Genomic DNA, 22,327 nt, shown 5'->3' on the forward strand with positions numbered 1-22,327 from the left:
TGTAGACAGGGGGGGGGAATCAACCACCCTGACCGAGGACTTCCTTGACCGCTTGCGTGGTGGCGTCACTGTGGGGCTCAGGGACAGAGCGGCTATGAAGGAGTCTTTGGGGGAGATGTGGCCAGGAGAGCTGAGGGGAGGGGATTTGGAGGGAGTGGATTGCGTGGAATGCGGACTCCCACTCTGGCTGCGTGTCACAAGTTTGCCCCCCGACCCAGTGGGTGTGCCTACTTCACCCTGTGTGTGCGTGTCAGGAGGTGTGTGGTGGACCTTCCCTGCTGGTGTGGTGCCTGTGTGTGTTGTGGTGGGCGCATGCTGACATCTGGGTGTACGTGGGACAGGCATGGGAGTGGGAAGTGTGGATGGGGCAGGGGTAGGGGGTGGGACGTAGCGCTGCAGGAGACCCACTGCTGCAGTCAGTGTCGAGTCTATCGACCTCAGCAAGCTGCGTTGGTCAGCCTGCGATGAATGAATGCCCTCCAAGTATGCCTCCATGTTGTGGAGCACTTGGCTGTGGCCATGGAGGACATTAAGGATCGCAGCCTGACCAACCTGCAACTGCCGCTGGATGTCCACAGACTCGGCATTGGCGGCAGCAGTGGAGACAGGGGCAGGGGGTGCGGTGCCTGGCAGGAAGGAGACATGTGGTGACCGGGCACGTTGGGAAGGGACACGAGCAAGTGGGAGGCGGCTGATGGCAATGGAGGGGGCGGGGCGAGATGTAGTGCCGCTGTCAGCTGCTGGTGCAGCCGCCGCCCACTCGGAGAGATCATCCTCGGACCCGTCAGCTTCATACTCTGTTGTGCCAGTCGACAGGTCCCCGGCTTCACTCTCCTCCGCCTCAGTCCCACTTGATGTGCCAGCCCCGATGTCACCGCTAGCACTGGTGCTCGGTCCCTCTGCTCCGTCTGTGCCCATGTCTCCCTCCGTGTCCCCTGATGATGCTGTGGGCAGGGTGAAGAGACAGAAATTAATCATACACCTGTATACATATGTCACATGAGTCCAATCTACATAGGTCACAGTGCATAGCCTGAAACAAAAGAAGAGTTACATCTACAAAACAAGGTACATATGTAGGGCATGCAAGACACAGTTGTTTGACCCACCATGCCACCGAAAATCTATGGAGAGCATGACACAATAGCAAATGAGATGGAATGGAATTTTGACTGAGGAGCAAGGCCCTGGGGACAATCCAGCACTGCATCTGCACCACACAGCGTGGCAGGAAATAGGGATGAGCAGGAACCATATCCAGGAACAAGACGCACATGCAGCATAGGTTATACTGAAAACATGCCCACCATGACTGGCCCACTGCACCTTGAGTGCATGTCCAGACAAACATCACACACTAGCCAGTCCTAGCAAGGAGATATCAGGTTGTGACATGAAGGCCATGCCCGCACCACCCACCCCCTACATGAGACTATTATTTGGAGACACAGGAAGCACTTACATCCCTTAGTCTGGGTGAAATACACATGGGATGCAACAAATCAAGGTTGCACACAAAATACCCAAAGTGCGCCTGTCCAAATATTTATGTACAAATGGGCATCATCAGATGATTGTAACAAGACACACAGGCAATGTCCACCGTGAGTATGAACAAGGAAAATCAGGTCAGTCTGTACAGTGGACACTTGTACTACATTTCACGTCAAAATACATTTGGCCAGGGGACAATGGCACAGAGCACAACCTATGCTGTAGACACAGAGATTGTCAACATATTCGGATTACACACATGATACCTAGGAAAATATGCCCCTGGGGACAGTAGTGGCCACACAACTCCATGCTCCTGAATGGGAATGACTGCAACACACGCTACCATCCCCGCACTATGCGTACCGCACACTCATGCACATCATGTCACAGGCCACCACATAGGACATGCGTGCTGTAAGGCCTCACACTTGAGAGACTAACTCCCATGTCTGGACTCAGCATTAGTGCCAACTGACATGGAACCCACAAGACCAGAACTGGACAGGGCACAGGCAAGGTCCCAAAACCTGTTACACACCACCCCCACACATGATGCTGCAGGCATTGTACACGTGGAGAAGGTGCCAGGCTACATAACCTTGTGACGGAGTGACTCCACACAGACCAGGGAACACATTGCAAGGAGGGGAAGGGAGGCAGGAGAGCACTGCAATACTGTGGGTAACAGGATCTGCACAGCACCATTAAACCCTGGCAGTGCATCTATGGAACAGTGCACTTACAAATGCTGGTGAAACACAACAAACACACATGTACCTACCCCCTTCCTGCTGCTGCATCTCCTGTAAGCGCCTGTCCAAGTCTGGAAAGACCACCGCCAGCACACGCTTGTGGATGTGGGAGAGACGGCGGCGCCCGCGGTTCTTATGGCTCTCAGGTGAGTCCCCCAGCAGGACCCGTGCGATCCTCCGCATCCAGCACCGGATATCCTGCCAGCGTTTCCTCACCTGGGACAGGCGCCGCTTCCGACCATCCGCACTCCTCACGGCACTGACGGCGGTCAGCCAGATCTGCTCCTTGGCAGAGGCGCCTACCTGTGAGGATGAACAAGTACATAGCATGTGTGTCACACCTGGACACAATGGCAGAAGTCACAGTCACAAAAAAAGGGACACAGTCTGTGCTAGTAGCTCTGCACTCACCTGATACCCTGGTTGCCCATACAGCAGGGGGTACTGTGGGAGGATCACATCCAGCAATGCCAGGTTCTCCTCCAGTGTGAATGGCTGTGACCTCTCCACAGACATTGACATGGTTCCAGGGAGGCAGGAGCAGCAGCAGTGTGGTAGAATCGAAATATGTGCAGGCAAGTGCTCCCTCATGGGACCTGGCTGCCTTATATCTGCCTTGCTGGCCTGTTTCATGCACAGGAGTACAGAGTGATTGGTCACTCACCTTTGCATCCTATGTTTCCTCCAATCCCTTCAAACCTAGCACAGTCAGTGGGTTCTTATTGTGTTTTTTTCTTCAGCATGATGTCAACCCCACAAACACATTGCAACAAAGTAGATTCATTCCAACTGACTTCTGCTGTGCACCTTCCAGAACAAATTCAAACTTAAAACTTGGTCTCCATGACAACCAGCATGCATGTAGGCCTTAATACTTGTCCCTCATGTGTCCCCTATGTAAAATTGAGCTTCACCCGCAGGTACGGTGCGTTCCGGGCCCCTAGGGCACCCCAAATGCATAGCAACGGCCCGTACACGCGTGCGTACGTTCACTATCACTACGAGTACGCATACGCGAGAACACCCATAGTGGTACGGACCGTACACACGCCTGTACGTCCACTATCACTACGAGTACGCATACGCGAGAACACCCATAGTGGTACGGACCGTACACACGCCTGTACGTCCACTATCACTACGAGTACGCATACGCGAGAACACCCATAGTGGTACGGACCGTACACACGCCTGTACGTCCACTATCACTATGGGTGTCCTCGCGTATGCGTACTCGTAGTGATAGTGAACGTACAGGCGTGTGTACGGGCCGTACCACTACGAGTACGCATACGCGAGGACACCCATGGTGATAGTGAACGTACACACGCGTGTACGGGCCGTACCACTATGGGTGTTCTTGCGTATGCGTACTTACTGACCGTACACATGCCTGTACGCTCACCATCACTATGGGTACACATATGGCAGCACTCCCATAGTGATATGGAAATGTACACAGGCCCTCTTAGAAGCAGTACGGTGGTTTTCACACATCACAGTGGTGACAGGCAGCACACAGGAAGGAATAGGGCTGACATACTTGTCCATGGATGGACATCAAGGCATTGTCTGGGCAGTACTACATGTGTGGGGCACAGGTGTGACAGGCTGTGATGTGGCACATTACTCCTGAGTCGAAAAGGCACCAGATGTATGATGAGATGTGTACAGATGTAATGTGTGACGGTGCAATGTGTGCCAGGCATGCCCTTGACTCCTTTGACATGTGTGCATGTCGTACTGCACACTTGGGATGAGCGACACTGGCATGGCACGGACACCAACACACGGAAGTGTCCCCTGATGCCCGGTACAGAGGTTACCACACCTGACTTGTCACTACCCACGGTGCACGATGTGACTATGTCATGTATGTGTGGGGGGTTCCCATTAGGTTGATGTTGGAGCACCCTCAAAAGCTGCAGCTGTTGCAGCAACCAACATGTGTCTGTGTGTAGATTGACATTGCACACTGTTCCGCACACCATGCCACATGTGGTATCGGATGTGAGGTGCGTATGTATGCATGGGACACGGAGTAGCGTAACAAGGACATGTCTGCATCCTCTCTATGAATGTGTGGTGAGTCATGACATGTACACCTTCATGGCAAGGTGTGTGGGCTGTCCTAGTGTAATGTCATGTGACCTGTGGCTCTAGTGTTCCGCTACCAGTCTCTGCAATCGACATCCTACTTCTGCTGATGTGTGGGTGTATGTCACTCCTGTCTTGCGTCTGGCTGTTCACTTGCACTGGGACACAGCTAATCCCATGCCATGGCATGTGGAGGTTCTCAATCTCCATGTGCAGCTGGGTCTTGGTAGGAGTGTCACCTGCCAGCCATACGTGTCCAGGGCATGTGGCACATACCTGACTCCGTATGTAGCATATGTGTATAGACAGATTAACATGTGCTCAGTACAAATTAATTGTTGTTGTGGTGCACTCACTCTTCCTTGTCACTTCCAAATTACTGCAGAGCGCCGCCTCTTCCCCGACCAATTCCGGACTTGGCTGCCATGCGGGAGAATGACTGTATCCGGTGCTACCGCTTCCCCCAACGGTTGATTCTGGATTTGACAGCGAGACTGGCACCACACCTGCAACCGCTGCACAGGTATCCTACGGCACTGACACCCAAGCTGAAGGTAATGGCAGCCCTACATTTTCTAGCCACGGGTACCTTTCAAAATACCATAGCTCATGTTGGTGGCATGTCCCAGAGCATGTTCTGCCGTGTGCTGCATGATTTCCTAGAGGCCATGTTGATTCACCTGGATGACTTCATCCATTTTCCTACCCCTGAAATGTTGACTGGGGTCAAGCGTGGATTCTATGCCCTGGGAGGGATGCCCCATGTCATTGGGTCCATAGATGGGACACATGTTGCTTTGGTACCACCACAGGCACAGGAGGTAGCGTACCGGAATCGCAAGCACTACCACTCCATCAATGCCCTTGTGGTGTGTCTGTCCAACATGGTGATTTCACATGTCTGTGCTCGTTTTCCAGGATCAGCACACGATGCCTACATCATGAGGCGTAGCAGGGTGCCTGAAATGATGACGCAGCTGCGCAACGAACGAGCATGTGTTGTTGGTGGGTACAGTCTGTCTGTCCTGTATTTTGCGTAGACTTCCAGCACGACCGCTTCTCCTGTCCTAACGATGTCCATGTGCTTTCCATGAAGGGGACGCTGGCTATCCCAACATGCCATGGCTGATCACACCTCTCCGCAACCCCATCACGCCGGCCCAGCTCCGCTACAACACCGCCCATGGCCGGACAAGGCGAGTGATAGAGAGGACGTTTGGCCTCCTGAAGAGCCGATTCAGGTGCCTACACAAGACCGGCGGCGCACTCCCATATGCCCCGGCGAAGGTCTGCAAAATCTTCATGGTCTGCTGCATGCTGCACAACATGGCAGTTGAGAAAGCTGTGCCACTCATCCTGGATCAAGATGACGAGGACCATCCACCCGTGGAGGACGAAGGGCTTGGCAATGGGGCTAGTGATGTGGAGGATGTGGAGCCGCAAGAGGACATCCGGACTCGGCTCATACGCGACTTCTTTGCTTAGTGGTGAGTACCAGTGTCTGAGTGTGCACGCATTGGTCCCGTGTGGCATGTGTTGTGATGTGTGTCTCCACCTGCATGTATGGCACGTGAGTCAGAGGTGTGTGTGGGTGTGTCACTGGAGTGATGGTGCCAGTGATGGTTGTATTTCCCCAGTCATAATTGTGACCTAGCATGTTGTCATCCATACATGTGTCGAGTACATGCACATGCAAGTGGCTGTGCTTTTTGTGGCTGACTTCTTGTGTGTCTCTCTTCCCCAGGTACTTGCGCATGCCGTCTGCTGATTGCATTGTTGTGGCACTGCTATTCCTCATGGACACGTCATCGTGTGCTGACTCAGCGTTACAGGCACGGACACGTTTGGAAGTCTCCTTAGGGTAAGGGATGCATCAGGGGTGTATTGGGTGTGGCAGTTGTTCACGATGTATGCACACTGCCCCTGTCGATGTTTGGTTCCTCTGCAGACATGTTGCATCACCATGGTACACATGACATGCAGCTGGGTACACCTGAATAGATGGTCAGACTTGTTGACAGTCATCAGTGATGGGATAGTGGATTGTGATGATGGCATCAATGTGTGTAACACTGCCCTCGGACACATATGGTTTGCATTGGCTTGACATGCTGTGGGACTTCCACATCAGCGGATCAATGGTGTATGGCAGGCTCTCCGTGAGCAGCTGGGGGTGTTTAGCTGTTAGCCGACACTTGTGTGCCAGTTTCATGGCTATCACGCATTTGTGCTGCAGAAGGGGGGTGCCAGTGTTGGACCCACATGTTACTCCACATGAACTGTTCATGTGTACTTCAAGTTGCCTCTGCAATCCTGAATACATGACTAATAAAGGTGTCCCTATGCCTCCAAGGTGCCTATTCTCAGTCAATGCTGGTGTGTTGCCACGGTGCATCCGGCATGTCTGGCATGGTTTTCCCTGATAGTGGCTATGTGTCTATGTGTCGAGTAGCAAGATGCAAGCTGTGTGTGTGGGATGAGACTGTGTATTGTGCATGATGTCCATGACTGTGTGGGTATTGTGACATGTGCCATCCCCATGCATCCAACGTTGGCCAGGCCCCCATTATCTGCATCCACCGGACTCAAGCTTGCAGGACATGGTTCTGCCACCTGTCTACACATACCTGGGTGCCCCCCAGGACACTGGACATGATCCCTGACCTCTGCGCATGACTGTTGCTGTACTCAATATGTCTGTCGGCACGGTTGTGCGGCCACCCCCTCAGCTGGTTGGGCCCATCACGGGTGTGTATGGTGCTCCATGTCTATCTTGCCTAATACACTGTGACCCGTGTGTCCTGTGCCAGACTCAGGCCACAGGGTGTGGATGGTTGAAGTCAAAAGAGAACTCAGGCATGTTTAGACTTTACAAGACACATGTAAGGTAATAATGCAACCAGCAGGCATCTTCTCTTCATGGTGTGACTTTTTATTTTAGTGGTGGGGGAGGGGGGGGGGGTATGACATGAGGGGCTTTCCGGGTGTTTGGAATCCAAAGTTCAGTAGGGGAGTTGGTGTCCTTGCCATTAGAAATCCTCAGAGTCCATGCCACAGTCTTTGTCAACATTGGTCAGACAGTGACCAGCAAGGCCATGTGGCAGAGAATGTCTTTTGCTGCTGTGCTGCTGTTGCTCCAGTGGGCCAGGTGCCAGGCCAGGTGTCCTGGGAGATGGTGCTGTAGCGCCGACCCTCGCGGTCTTTTCCGTGGACGACCCGCCCTCCTGCGGGGACCCTCAGAAGCAGGCCGTGACGATGTTTGGGATGCTCCATCGGATGTTTCGTCCTCCTCCTCCTGCTCCCTCCCTGTGGGTGGTGATGTTCTCCGCCTTCTGGCACAGGGAGGGTCGGCCATGTTGTCGGCCATCCGACGGAGTGTAGTGTGAATTCCCGTGTACACCGTCACGAGCTCAGCCTGTCTGTCCTCCATCCTCCGTTGGTGTTGCAGTAGACAGGCATGTAGCTCCGCATGTTGCTGGGCCTGCTGGGTCTTGATCCCCTCGAGGACGGACACAACCTGGGCCATGCCCGTGGTGTCCTGCCGGTATGTGTCCAGGATGTTTCGGACATGGAATACACCGGATCCCCAGCCAACTGGTCAGGCTGGCGCCTCCGCCGTCCTCCACTCCCACCACCCCTGCCCACTTGCACCTGGCCTGCCCTTGTGGGCACATCGGGTCTCCGGGACCCCTGAGGGGTGGCATTGGCGTTGTCGCCTGCCTCCTCCTGGGTGCCCGGGACACCGTGTCCCTCCTGGCCAGCCTGGCTGCTTTGTGGTGGTGGGGCAGGGATCCTGGGTGTCTCCTGGGATGTGGCAGGAGTGGGGGTGGTGGTTGGACCCGTTGTACCTGACGCAGGTGCTGCAGGTCGTTGGACACCAGAGGGGCCTGGTTGGTCAGGGTCGTCCACAGAGTGGTGAGAGTCATCGCTGCCGGTGGGATCGGCCTCCCGCAGAGCCGGGTCCTGTGAGTCTTCCCCCCCAGTGTTGGGGGGTGAACCACGAGGTTGACCTGTGTGTGAGAGAGACAATGTTAATTTTGGTCCATGCAACATCCATGTTTCATCAGTTTCAAAGTTGGAACATTTCCTCTGGGAATTTGGATCTGTCTTGCATTCCACTCACAGTGCACTTGTGCATGGGTGTGTCCCTTGGGCACAGCTTTGGCGCCTTTAACTATGTGTGGCACAGTCTTACTTGCTGCGTAAAGTGTGACTGCAGTCAGCAGTGGAGTGGGCAGGTGTGGCGATCCGTGCATTGGCGCCTTCCGTGTTGCACTGTACGTGGGCACATGAAGTTGTTCCACACACTTCAATGATGCAGGTAGCTGTCGTTGTGCTCGTGCACAGGTTGTGACATGGCCCTGTGTTTTGCCATGGAGGAGAGGGGGGGTGCTGGCACTGGCCACCCTTGTCTACATGCACGCAGTCCACCTGCTGACGAGCAGACATTCCCACACACCACATGGCTGATTTGCTCTCCCTGTGTCTCCCTCCCTCTCTGTCCCCCTCTCCCTCCCTCTGTGTGTCAGCCTCCTCCCTCTGTCCGTCTTCCTGTGTCTCCCTCCCTCTCTGTCCCCCTCTCCCTCCCTCTGTGTGTCAGCCTCCTCCTTCTGTCCGTCTTCCTGTGTCTCCCTCCCTCTCTGTCCCCCTCTCCCTCCCTCTGTGTGTCAGCCTCCTCCCTCTGTCCGTCTTCCTGTGTCTCCCTCCCTCTCTGTCCCCCTCTCCCTCCCTCTGTGTGTCAGCCTCCTCCCTCTGTCCGTCTTCCTGTGTCTCCCTCCCTCTCTGTCCCCCTCTCCCTCCCTCTCTGTCCCCCTCTCCCTCCCTCTGTGTGTCAGCCTCCTCCCTCTGTCCGTCTTCCTGTGTCTCCCTCCCTCTCTGTCCCCCTCTCCCTCCCTCTCTGTCCCCCTCTCCCTCCCTCTGTGTGTCACCCTCTGTCACCTCAGCCCAGCTTCCTGGGCACACACTGTTAGCAGATCTTTGACTGGCCCTTGGCTTGTTGATGTGCGTTTGTTTCTGATCTCCAGGCACCCATTGGGTGTAGTGTCTGTGTCTGCACTGCTGCTGTGGTGGTGTGTGCTGCCACTCTTTCACAGTGTTGGCTGTTCATTAGCTGCTGTCATGTGCAAAACAGTGCCTTCACCCCCATGTGTTAATGCAAGGCGTCCGCCATTTGCTGGCGAGTCTTTCCTGTGTGGGGACACACTGTTTGTCTGGCTGTGACCTAGGCCATATGGGCAGAGGGCATTGTTGTCTGCTTCTGAGTTGCACTATGTGTTTTTTTGGGCCCACCCTCCCGCCATCCGGGTTACCGTGTCATGTGTTGGTGTCTTCTGTGGCCTGTGACTTGACATTGTCCAGCTGGGTGCATGGGGCATGGTGGCGCCAGTGGCATGTGCGTGTTCATGGAGTGTGGTTGAGTCATGCGATAGCTTGGGGTGGTAGCGTGCCTGTTTGTGAGTTTGGTTGTGGATGACGTTCCCCCCATGTGAGGTGCGTTGTTTGTGTACTCACCCGGGTCTCGGAGTCCTCCTAATCCTTCGACTGCCTCCACCGGCAGTATGGCCATCACCCTCTCCTCCCAGGGATGGTAGTGTACGGGTCTGCGGGACGGCCCTCCTCCAGTGACGTTGGCCTGGTTGTGTTCATCCGTCATCTTGGCTCGGACCCTCCTCCGCAGATCGTACCACCTGGCTTGGCATTCCTGCTTGTTCCTTCTGGTGTCCGCAACAGCATTCACAGCATCGACGATGGTCTGCCACATGGCTGTTTTAGCTGAAATGCTGGTCTGTCTGACCAATGTTCCAAAGAGGTGTGGCTCGACTCTGAGGATTTCATCGACAAGGACCTCCAACTCTCGGTTACTGAACTTTGGATTCTTGTTAGTGGGCATGGTGAAGGGTGTGGGTGTGGATGGGGGGGGGGGTGTGGATGGTTGTGGGTGTGTGGGTGTGGTTGTGCAGGTGTGTGTGTGAATGTGATGAGGGGGTGTTTGTGAAGGTGGTTGTGTGAAGGTGTGCAAGTGTAAGGTGTGGTAAAACTTCTAGTTTGGTGCTGTAGGTTGTCTGTGGGGTCTGGCAGCAGTGAGTCTGTTGCAAAGGCTCATGGTTTGTGTGTGTGGGCCCTTTTTATTGGTCCATTGGTGGGTGTGGCTGTGTTTGAAGTTTGGGTGGGTGTGTTATAAGGAGTGGTGGTGTTTTGGGCCTCTGTTTGTTTTTGGCAGTTGCAGGTCAGTGAATGTGTTGTTTTAGTGGTTGTTGGACATGTTTAGTGGCTTTGCGCCATTCGAATGGTGTATTCTTGTGTTGTTTTGGTTTGTCCTGGTTGTGTACGTGCGTTTTTAGCATGTGTACGGGGTGTACATGGGCCATTTTGTTGTACAGTGCTGTCCTTGTGTGTGGCTTGGTACGACTCGTACATGCGGTTGTGATGTTGGGGCTTCGGGTGTGCTCCATACTTAGGATGTTGTGGTGGGGGTACGACTCTGACATACACGGGTGTACATACACGGGTGGGGGTACGACTCTAATGTACACGGGTGTACATACAGGGGGGGTACGACACGTACAGGGGTGTACATACACGGAGGGGTACGACACGTACAGGGGTGTACATACACGGGGGTACGACACGTACACGGGTGCACATACACGGGTGGGGGTACGACACGTACAGGGGTGTACATACACGGGGGGTACGACACGTACAGGGGTGTACATACACGGGGGTACGACACGTACAGGGGTGTACATACACGGGGGGTACGACACGTACACGGGTGTACATACACGGGGGGTACGACACGTACAGGGGTGTACATACACGGGTGGGGGTACGACACGTACAGGGGTGTACATACACGGGGGTACGACACGTACAGGGGTGTACATACACGGGGGGTACGACACGTACACGGGTGTACATACACGGGTGGGGGTACGACACGTACAGGGGTGTACATACACGGGGGTACGACACGTACAGTGGTGTACATACACGGGGGTACGACACGTACAGGGGTGTACATACACGGAGGGGTATGACACGTACACGGATGTACATACACGGGTGGGGGTACGACTCTAATGTACACGGGTGTAGTTACACAGGGGGTAGGACACGTACACGGGTGTACATACACGGGGGTAGGACACGTACACGGGTGTACATACACGGGGGTACGACACGTACACGGGTGTACATACATGGGGGTTCAACACGTACATACGGGGGCTGGGGGGGGTCGGCGCGTACGTATGGGGGCTGGGGGGGTCAGCGCGTACGTACGGGGGCTGGGGGGGGTCGGCGCGTATGCGGGCACATGTCTCCATGGTTGCTATGGGTGTTCGGTGCGGACGGTGTTTTTTCCATACGGTTGTAACTTCTGACGCACGGGATGGATCGTGATTCCGCGGTCGGACTTCACTTTTCACATTTGTACGGTGATTCGTCCGAGGACGTGTCGGACACTTTTTCCGACCCGAGGACGTGTGGGGAGTGATTCCCAATGCGATTCGTATGGTCTTTTTCCCATGCGAATCGTAATTGGCAGTTTGTACGGCACTTGTACGATTCGTACGGTAAAAAGATAGGATACGAGTCGTACGGGGAAATTTTTTACCGGATCGTAATTGGCACCAATACCTACAACATGGTAAGTACAAAAATATCGATAATTAAATATCGATGTCAAAAATATCGTTAGTAATAAATATCGTTTTTTTTTAGTTTAATAATATATTTGAAATAAACATAATAATACTAATGTAATAAAAAATTAATTAAACATATACATATAATATATAATATATATATTTACTTAATAATGTTTTAATAATTATTTTAATAAATTATAAATTATATAAAAATATTTAAAATTGCAAAAACATTACACACATAAAACAATAACATAAATAAAATTTAAATAATTATGTATAACAAATTAAATAATTACATTTAATTTAAATATTGTTAAAATTAATTATATACTACATTAGCTAAAATAATAAAAAAAATATTAAATAGCAGATAGAATAAAACTACTACTCCAGCTCCAAAAAAAACAACAGAAAGGAAAATGTTGGATAGCGGATATCAAAAAATTACTATATCCACTCCAGATAGTGTAACAGTAGAGAAAGTGTTGGATAACGTAGAGATATAAATTACTATTCCGACTCCAGGGACTGCAACAGTAAGGAAAGTGTTGGATAGCGTAGGGGTAAAATTAACTATTCCAACTCCAAACAGTGCAACAGTAGGGAAAGTGTTGGATAGCGTAGGGGTAAAAATTACTATTCCCACTCCAGAGAGTGCAACAGTATGGAAAGTGTTGGATAGCGTCAGGGTAAAAATTACTATTCCCACTCCAGAGAGTGCAACAGTTGGGAAAATGTTGGATAGGGTAGAGTTAAAAATTACTATTCCAACTCCAGAGAGTGCAACAGTAGGGAAAGTGTTGGACAGCGTAGAGGTAAAAATTAGTATTCCCACTCCAGACAGTGCAACCATAGGGAAAATGTTGGATGGCGTAGGGGTAAAAATTACAATTCCCACTCCATACAGTGCAACAGTAGGGAAAGTGTTGGATAACGTAAGGGTAAAAATTACTATTCCAACTCCAGAGAGTGCAACAGTAGGGAAAGTGTTGGATAGAGTAGGGGTAAAAATTACTATTCCAACTCCAGAGAGTGCAACAGTAAGGAAAATGTTGGATAGCGTAGGGGTAAAAATTACTATTCCAACTCCAGAGAGTGCAACAGTAGGGAAAGTGTTGGATAGCGTAGGGGTAAAAATTACAATTCCTACTCCAGAGAGTGCAACAGTAGGAAAAGTGTTGGATAGCGTAGGGGTAAAAATTACTACTCCAACTCCAGAGAGTGCAACAGTAGGGAAAGTGTTGGATTGCGAAGGGGTAAAAATTACTATTCTAACTCCAGAGAGTGCAACAGTAGGGAAAGTGTTGGATAGCTTAGAAGTTAAAAATAACATACTTATAAATAAAATAATTCTTTAAAATAATTAATAATTTAATTATTAAATAACTCAAAATTACTTACAAATACCAATATTTATTAAAAACATAACTATCAATAAATAATTAATTAGCAATAAATTATTAATACCAATCAATAATAATTAATGATTATTAATTACCAATTAAAAATTATTGAACAATTACATATTTTATACAAAAAAATATTTATCAAACATTAATTACCAATAAAAAAAATTAAACAATTACATATTTTTTATAACCAAAATCATAATTATTATACATTAATTACCAATTAATAATGACTTATTACTATATTAATTAGAAATATCAATAAATAATATTTAAACATATTTAATTACCAATTGATTATTAATCAACAATAAATTATTTTTCATAACCAAAATATTATAATTTAAAATATTTAGCAATTAATAATTAATCTCCAATTAATTAATTATCAATACCCAACAACAAATTTAATAATTACTTAATTAGATTTCAATTACTTCCAACACTATTCCCCTATAAACGCACAAAACACTCAAATAATAAAATAATAAAGTTAACATAATTATCAATTAATCAATTAATAAAAACTAATTACCAATTAATAAAAATTAATTACCAATGAATACTTAATTAACAATAATATAATTATCAATACCAATAAATAAATAAAAATATTACTTAATTACAATTAAATTACTTCCCGCCCTATTCCCCTATAAACCCACAACCCGCTACAGAATTTAAACGCAAAATTTATTTAAAATAAATTTATAATTCCTACAAATGTATAATTAATTTCATATAATTAAATTACTTCCCACCCTTATCCCCTATAAACCCACAACCCGCTACAGAATTAAAACGCAAAAATCATTTAAAATTAATTTATAATTCCTAAAATTTTATAATTAATTTTATATAATTAAATTACTTCCCACCCTGTTCCCCTATAAACCCACAACCCGCTATAGAATTTAAACGCAAAAATTATTTAAAATTAATTTATAATTCCCAAAAATGTATAATTAAATTCATATATTTAAATTACTTCCCACCCTATTCCCCTATAAACCCACAACCCGCTACGGTACTAAAACACAAAATTAACTTAAAAAAACCATTATTAACATATAAAAATTGTATACATATATTTTAAAACCAATAGAACCCTTAACAAAAAATAATTAACACATACATATTAAATACATAATAAAATACATAGCAATATTATAAATATCGATATTAGTGACATTGATATTAGTAACATCGTTATATTTGATATCGATATTACTAACTTCGATATTACTAACATCGATATAAAAAAAATCGATATTACTTTCCTTAGGGTCGATATTCTGTCCATCGATATTCTTGACATCGATATTGTGTCCCTTCGATATTTAAAACTCGATATTAGTGTATCTCGATATTTTATTTTCGAAATTTTGGCTGCTCACCAGCACCACCACCACTTCCACACCTGCACCACTAACCCCCTGTACATCACACACCATGCACATCACAACCACACCCACCACTCACCCACCTGCACCCACAACCACTTTGCACACCACACACCATGGCAACACAGAAAATGCCCAAATTCACTGAGAGTGAGTTGACAGTCATGGTTGATGAGATAGTCAGAGTGGAATCACAACTGTTTGGTAGCCTGATCCAACAGACACCATTAGCCACAAGCACACAAATGTGGGCAAGGATAGTCCAAAGGGTCAATGCAGTAGGGACCACCCCAAGATCCAAAAAGGAGATCATGAAGCGGTGGCATGATCTGAAGAGGGCTGTCAAAGAGAGGAGAAGCAAGAATTGTGAGCTGGCTCAGAGGAAAATAATTCACACCATGGGAGGAGAAGGTGCTTGCCATATTGCATCCAGAGAGTCTCACAGGAGTAGCCGGGGGAGTGGAGGCTGGTAAGTACAAACAAATGACTACCACCACACTGATATGTACTGCCTTGCACAACTAAAAAGCTACACCACCTAGGACAAACCTCATCCATCTGCACCACACACTCACAAAAACATGTCTCACAGATCCAACATTCACCCACTCCCATTCACCCCAAACGTAGCTACCAACATTACCATGGGGGCATGTGTACCGGCAGACAGCACTACAAATCCCACCAGGCCCCCTTGTCCCACAGCATCAGCAAGATGGAGCCCTTCCCGCACCCCACCCAGAAGCAAGTGTCAGCCATTACATTACCCTCATCAAACTTACAGGTAGGCAGCCAACTTCACAGTGAGGGTGTTGGTGGGTGGGAGGCCTGTACCACTACTCCCACCATGCACCCTGTCCCACACCTGAGCAGGATGGAGCACTCCCCCACCCAGAAGCAGTTGGAAGCCATTGCAGTACACCAAACAAACTTACTGGTAGGTAGCCATCTTCACAGTGAGGGTGTTGTGGGTGGGAGGCCTGTACCACTTCTCCCACCATTCACCCTGTCCCACACCTGAGCAGGATGGAGCCCTCCCCCACCCAGAAGCAGTTGGGAACCATTGCAGTACACCGAACAAATTTACAGGCAGGTAGCCATCTTCCCTGGGAGGGTGTCTGGGGGGTGGGAGGCATGTAGCACTACTCCCACCATGCCCCCTGGCCCACAGCTCAGCAGGATGGAGCCCTACCCCCACCCCACCCAGAAGCAAGTGTCAGCCATTACATTACCCTCATCAAACTTACAGGTAGGTAGCCATCTGCACTGGGAGGGTATCTGGGGGTGGGAGGCCTGTATCACTACTCCCACCATGCACCCTGTCCCACACCTGAGCAGGATGGGGCACTCCCCCACCCAGAAGCAGTTGGGAGCCATTGCAGTACACCAAACACACTTACAGGTGAGTAGCCCTCTTCCCTGGGAGGGTGTCTGGGGGTGGGAGGCCTATACCACTACTCCCACTATGCCCCCTGTCCCACACCTCAGCAGGATGGAGCACTCCCCCACCCAGAAGCAGTTGGAAGCCATTGCAGTACACCAAACAAAATTACAGGTAGGTAGACATATTATTCTGTCTTGTGACCCCACTGAGCAGGATGTAAGCCTCCTCTACGCACACACAGATGTGTCACATAACAAAGCGAAATGTGAGCATATTACAGGTAAGTAGCCAGTACATGGACCCACACATTTATCACAAAAGAAATGGTGCCATATGACAACACCAGCCCTCTCATTCCACAAACATGCACACCTACCCCATTGCCACGCACAGTGTGCACACAGGTAAGCTAAGGAAACTGTCCCAGCTACCAAAGTGTGACACACCAATGCACATGTAGAAGAAAGTCTGGGCACAATCATGAACAGCACCTATTGGCATGTGCATCGCCCTGGGGCAAATGCAACAAGGACCATTCTAAAAATACGAAAGCATGTGTGGTGGTACAAATCAAGATATAAACATGACAGGACAAAGGTATGCAGGAGATGACAATGGCCAGTCCATGGCCAGATGTGACGCCTGCCAGGTCAGACAAACAGTCCTCAATGAAAAACATGTTGTGCCAGTCCCTAGATGGCAACAGGTCCCTGTAATCATGAATTATGCATGGGTCGCATGGTATGCCTTGACACCTCACACCATGGACAAGTAATGCATGTACCACTGCATCACGTCAGGAAGCACAGGAGTGCACATAGAAAACAATGTGATGATCAGTCAATTGTGCAGTGTACAAAAAGTGAATGACACACAGCTAACACAAAGCTTGCAGGGTGCACTACAATGACCATTTCCCATCTGATCCACAGGTGACCAAGAACTCACTGCAGAGGACAACACCAGCAACCTGCAGAGCCTGTCTCGCCCCCGGTACATGGACTCTCGGATGTTGACTCCCAGCATTCCCTGGACGATGAGCTCGAAGCCGGCCCATCTGGTGTGCCAGGGAGCAACAGGTCCCAGGACCCCATCGTCCCCCCACCACGTCTGCGGCAATGTATGTATGTATGTATGTATGTATGTATGTGCGGTCTTATATAGCGCTCAAATTACCCTTGGGCATCTCGGCGCTTGCATTGGGAACCCGTCCTGGTTTTTCCCTGTGAGATAACCCGTACTGGGCATCCCCAAGGTGAAAGCCAGGCATCCCGCCGCGGGGGGCCGTTGTGGAGATTAAGCAAGCTTGTTGCCCAGAGCTGCATAGTGTGAACTCGTGCTTAGAGTAGGCACCGAAGCGAGAATTATCGAGTCCGTGGACAATTGGGCTCCAGACCCTGCCACGTCGGGAATCGAACCCTGGTCCCGGGTCTGACGTCTGCTTCAGGGTATGCCTCCTCTAACCAGTGAGCTACACTTCAATAACATCTTCACTGCAGACCCCTGCTGTTACGGCCTGTGTGGCCACCGCCACCACCACCACCACCACTGTTGCCTGCAACACCCTCCCTGTCCCAGAGGATGACCACCCCACACCACTGACGGACCACCACCATGGACAGCATATATCAGGCCAACTTCTCACATCACTCATGCCTGAGTTTCCACTTTCCACGCACTGTTTGAGTCTATATAGTGAGATGGCACGATGTGATTGCCCAGGGTGGTGTGCAACATGTAGATTTGGTCATTTTTTTTTATGCATTACTTGCATATGTTTGTTCTTTTGCTGCCACGGACCTGACCCTACGTCTCTCTCTCTCTCATGAAGCATCTCCTGTGGTCACGGAGGGACAGGAGACGGACACCAGTGGGGGTGAAACTAGCACAACAGCTGCACAGGAGCCCAGTGACACAGATATCACCAGTGCCTCAGAGGGACACAGGAGCCTGCTGGAGGAATTCCATCCTGAGATACAAAGCACCACATCATCTGATGCCAGCGGGGATGCATCCATGTTGGCGGGCACAGGGAAAGGGGACTCTGCATCGTCTTCCACCACACAGCGGCCAGTGCCCACCCTCCCAGCCACTTCCTCTGGTGCTGCCCGTGTCCGCCTCAGTAAGAGGGGAAGATTTTCCTTCACCCCTGGCACCGCTGCCCCTGTCCCCCTGCTGCCATCAGTACTGAGTCTGTGGACCTTTTGCGCCAGCTGTGTGTAGGCCAGACAGCTCTCCTCAATGCCTTCATTGACCAGGACAAAAAATTGGCCCAGGTGGTTGCTTTCATGGAGGGCATACATTCAGATGTGGGTGGGCTGCACCGGACTGTCCAGGCTTTGTCCTCAACAGTGATGTCTGCCCTTCAACAGGCACATGCTCATAGTCCAGCTCCGGTCCCTTTTTCCACCCCCTGGCAGTGGCCACGTCTGACGATAGTGACCATGGTCCACATACATCAAAGTCACGATACGGCACACGAAGCACACAGCAGCAGCAACCCAAGCGGTCCTGGGCACAGACACCATCCCCACAGAATACCAAAGCCACCCCAGAATGCAGGGAGAAAAGCCCGTCAAGTGACACCAGGGGACAAAAAGCAAAGCAGCAGACCTCAGGCACACATGCCTCAGAAGCATCCCCATCCAAGGACTCTCCTGCCCCTAAAGCATCTCGCAAAGAGAAGCATGCAGTTTCTGTGCCAACCACGGAGGTGGTGCATGCCAAGGGTACACCTAGGAAGGGCTCCAAGGCAGATTCCCCCACCACCTCGACTCCCATTCGAAGTCCAGTGAAGCAGGGAAAGGAGACCACTGTAGGGGTGACACCTAGTAAACAGGGAAAGGGGGGAAGAGGCGAAGCCAAGCAAAGCGTTCCGCTGGGTCCAGCTCATCACCAGAGGGGGTGCCAGCGTCTTCACCTGATACAGCTTTGGTGGTGAGTGTTCCTGTTGTGTTCACACCACTTCCCATTGATCCTGTGTCAGGCAAGCCAATTAGGATAAACCAAAGGAAATGATGGACGGAGTGTTGAACGTTGCAAGCACTCACCCCCAGTCAACAGATCTGGGTTTAATCCATCACCGTTCTTTAGCCCACTCTGCCACCCCAGTTCAGACATGGCCATATGCAAATCAGTCTGACCCTGTGCCTCATGGGAACAGTCCAGCACGAACTGCGAAGCCATGTCTTCCCTGGACCGGAAACAAGCTTCCTAGGACCGGTTTCTGGCATTTCAGCTGTCTTCAGCCAGGCTTGCTTGAATCCAGTGGCAAAGAGAACAAGGGACTCACGTCTAAGCATACCCTGCCAACTTATGGCGAACAAAGCAAAAATCAAACGAAATGATGGACGGAGTGTTGAACGTTGCAAGCACTCACCCCCAGTCAACTGATCTGGGTTTAATCCATCACCGTTCTTTAGCCCACTCTGCCACCCCACTTCAGACATGGCCATATGCAAATCAGTCTGACCCTGTGCCTCATGGGAACAGTCCAGCACGAACTGCCAAGCCATGTCTTCCCTGGACCGGAAACAAGCTTCCTAGGACCGGTTTCTGGCATTTCAGCTGTCTTCAGCCAGGCTTGCTTGAATCCAGTGGCAAAGAGAGCAAGGGACTCACGTCTGAGCATACCCTGCCAACTTATGGCGAACAAAGCAAAAACCAAAGGAAATGATGGACGGGGTGTTGAACGTTGCAAGCACTCACCCCCAGTCAACTGATCTGGGTATAATCCATCACCGTTCTTTAGCCCACTCTGCCACCCCAGTTCAGACATGGCCATATGCAACTCAGTCTGACCCTGTGCCTCGTGGGAACAGTCCAGCACGAACTGCCAAGCCATGTCTTCCCTGGACCGGAAACAAGCTTCCTAGGACCGGTTTCTGGCATTTCAGCTGTCTTCAGCCAGGCTTGCTTGAATCCAGTGGCAAAGAGAGCAAGGGACTCACGTCTGAGCATACCCTGCCAACTTATGGCGAACAAAGCAAAAACCAAAGGCCATATGGCCATGTCTGAACTGGGGTGGCAGAGTGGGCTAAAGAACGGTGATGGATTAAACCCAGATCAGTTGACTGGGGGTGAGTGCTTGCAATGTTCAACACTCCGTCCATCATTTCCTTTGGTTTTTGCTTTGTTCGCCATCAGTTGGCAGGGTATGCTCAGACGTGAGTCCCTTGCTCACTTTGCCATTGGATTCAAGCAAGCCTGGCTGAAAACGGCTGAAATGCCAGAAACCGGTCCTAGGAAGCTTGTTTCCGGTCCAGGGAAGACATGGCGTGGCAGTTCGGGCTGGACTGTTCCCATGAGGCACAGGGTCAGACTGATTTGCATATGGCCATGTCTGAACTGGGGTGGCAGAGTGGGCTAAAGAACGGTGATGGATTAAACCTAGATCAGTTGACTGGGGGTGAGTGCTTGCAATGTTCAACACTCCGTCCATCATTTCCTTTGGTTTAAGCTAATTAGGATCCCAAGAAGTGGAAAGGCACCCCTCCACAATCTCCCAGCCACACCGTGCCTCCTGTCTGCATGACTCCGCCTCCTCGTGCCACTACACCACCTGGTCCAAGGAGCCCTCCGGCTTGCCAAGCCACTGATAGCTCTACCTCAGCTGGTCCACTCTCTCCCCGGTCAAGTGCCCCAACAGTCCCCGAGACACAGCCAGCTCCCAGTCCGCCTGACAGCCAAGTCTGAGTGTTAGTCACCCTCACACACCTGACTCTCACACACATAGGCCTATACTGTACATTGTTACCCACTGACTGTGTTGCTGACCATGGAACGGTACAGTCGCACACATTCCCTGTGCAGTTTCTCATGGACCTACTCTGCACTTTGCCCTGCCCACTGGCCTTGTTGTTCACTGCTGTTGTGCCCTTGCCTGTGCAGCTTCTCATGGACCTACTCTGCACATTGCCCTGGCCACTGGCGTTGTTGTTCACTGCTGTTGTGCCCTTGCCTGTGCAGATTCTCATGGACCTACTCGGCACCCTGGACTGCCCACTGGCCTTGTTGTTAACTGCTGTTGTGCCCTTGCCTGTGCCGATTCTCATGGACATGCTCTGCATTTTGTGCCTTGCTTTTCTCTTCTCGTGGTGCCTATCTGTGCAATATGTGAATAAAGACAGTTGCTCCTGTTGTCTATTTTGTCAGTGTCCTTACTGAGTAAAGTTATTTTGCTGTGTGTATATGATTTACTGGGTCACATGGTCTGTGTGCCACTTCAACATAGTCAATGTTTGGGCTCACTTACTCTATTTGTTTTAGGCGTGACAGGGTCTTCAGTCCATCCTAACCCAGATACGTGTGGGGGCAAAGGTGTCAATTTTCAGTGGAAAGCAGTTGTCATTTACTTAATTTGTTCATGTTGGCTATATTCTACACATGTCAGGTTGGGGGGCACTGCCAGCACAAAGTGGGTTTCTGCACACAGTATTGCAGGCAGGCTGGCCAAGGTCATCATGTATGTGTATTCTTCCTTTATGTTTGCCCAGTGGTGTATGTGTGTGGTCATCTTGTGATGGCCAGTCACCGTAGTCCCATGGCTTACTTTCCATGTGTGCTCTTGGATGGTCAGGTAGTGTGCAGTGTGAAAGGGGTGAGTTTGTCGGGAGTGTTGATGTGTGCATGCCCCTGCATTGTCAACTACACATGTGTCACCCAGGAGTTGTATGCCTGTTGTTTTGATTGTTCAGCCCTGTGGATGTGGTTATATGCACATGTGTGAGTTGTATATTGTGCACTGTGCAGTATGTTGGTGTATCCTTGCAGTTCTGCCTGACTCCTACTTGTTTTTGTCACTTGTGAGTATGCAGAGTGTGTGACTGGAAAGTCAGTGTTGTGTTTTTTTGCACATCCATATGTCTTGTTGCTATTTGTGGAGACTGTGCAGATCTGCTGTTCCACACTGCCATTGTGGTTGTGTTTTCTCATGCATTGCTGTCACATGGTGCCTTCTTGCCTCCAGTGTGGCATGTTGTGTGTGTTGTCATACCACCCCCTATCTGTGCTTCAGATGCCTACCCATTGTGGGTCTGCACTCCCTCTTTGTGTATGGTACACTCCTGCCATGTCCCCTACTGACATGCAGTACACTTCACTTTGGTGTCAGCTGTACCCTTGGTTTACA

At 50.1% G+C, this 22,327-nt stretch overlaps 1 protein-coding gene across 1 annotated transcript in view; it reads left to right on the forward strand.

Moving 5' to 3' along the window:
- LOC146863360 (uncharacterized) overlaps positions 1–19,439 on the forward strand; it is a 219,433-nt gene extending 199,994 nt beyond the window's left edge. Inside the window, exons 4-5 of the mRNA XM_085643360.1 lie at positions 17,130–17,317; positions 18,029–19,439. Coding sequence (XP_085499486.1) covers positions 17,130–17,317; positions 18,029–18,388 — 548 coding nt within the window. The 3' untranslated portion in view covers positions 18,389–19,439. The remainder of the gene's footprint in view (positions 1–17,129; positions 17,318–18,028) is intronic.
- The last annotated feature ends 2,888 nt before the right edge of the window (positions 19,440–22,327 follow it).

Source organism: Triturus cristatus, chromosome 2_2 (genome assembly GCF_964204655.1).
Source record: "Triturus cristatus chromosome 2_2, aTriCri1.1, whole genome shotgun sequence".
NCBI classification, from domain to species: domain Eukaryota; kingdom Metazoa; phylum Chordata; class Amphibia; order Caudata; family Salamandridae; genus Triturus; species Triturus cristatus.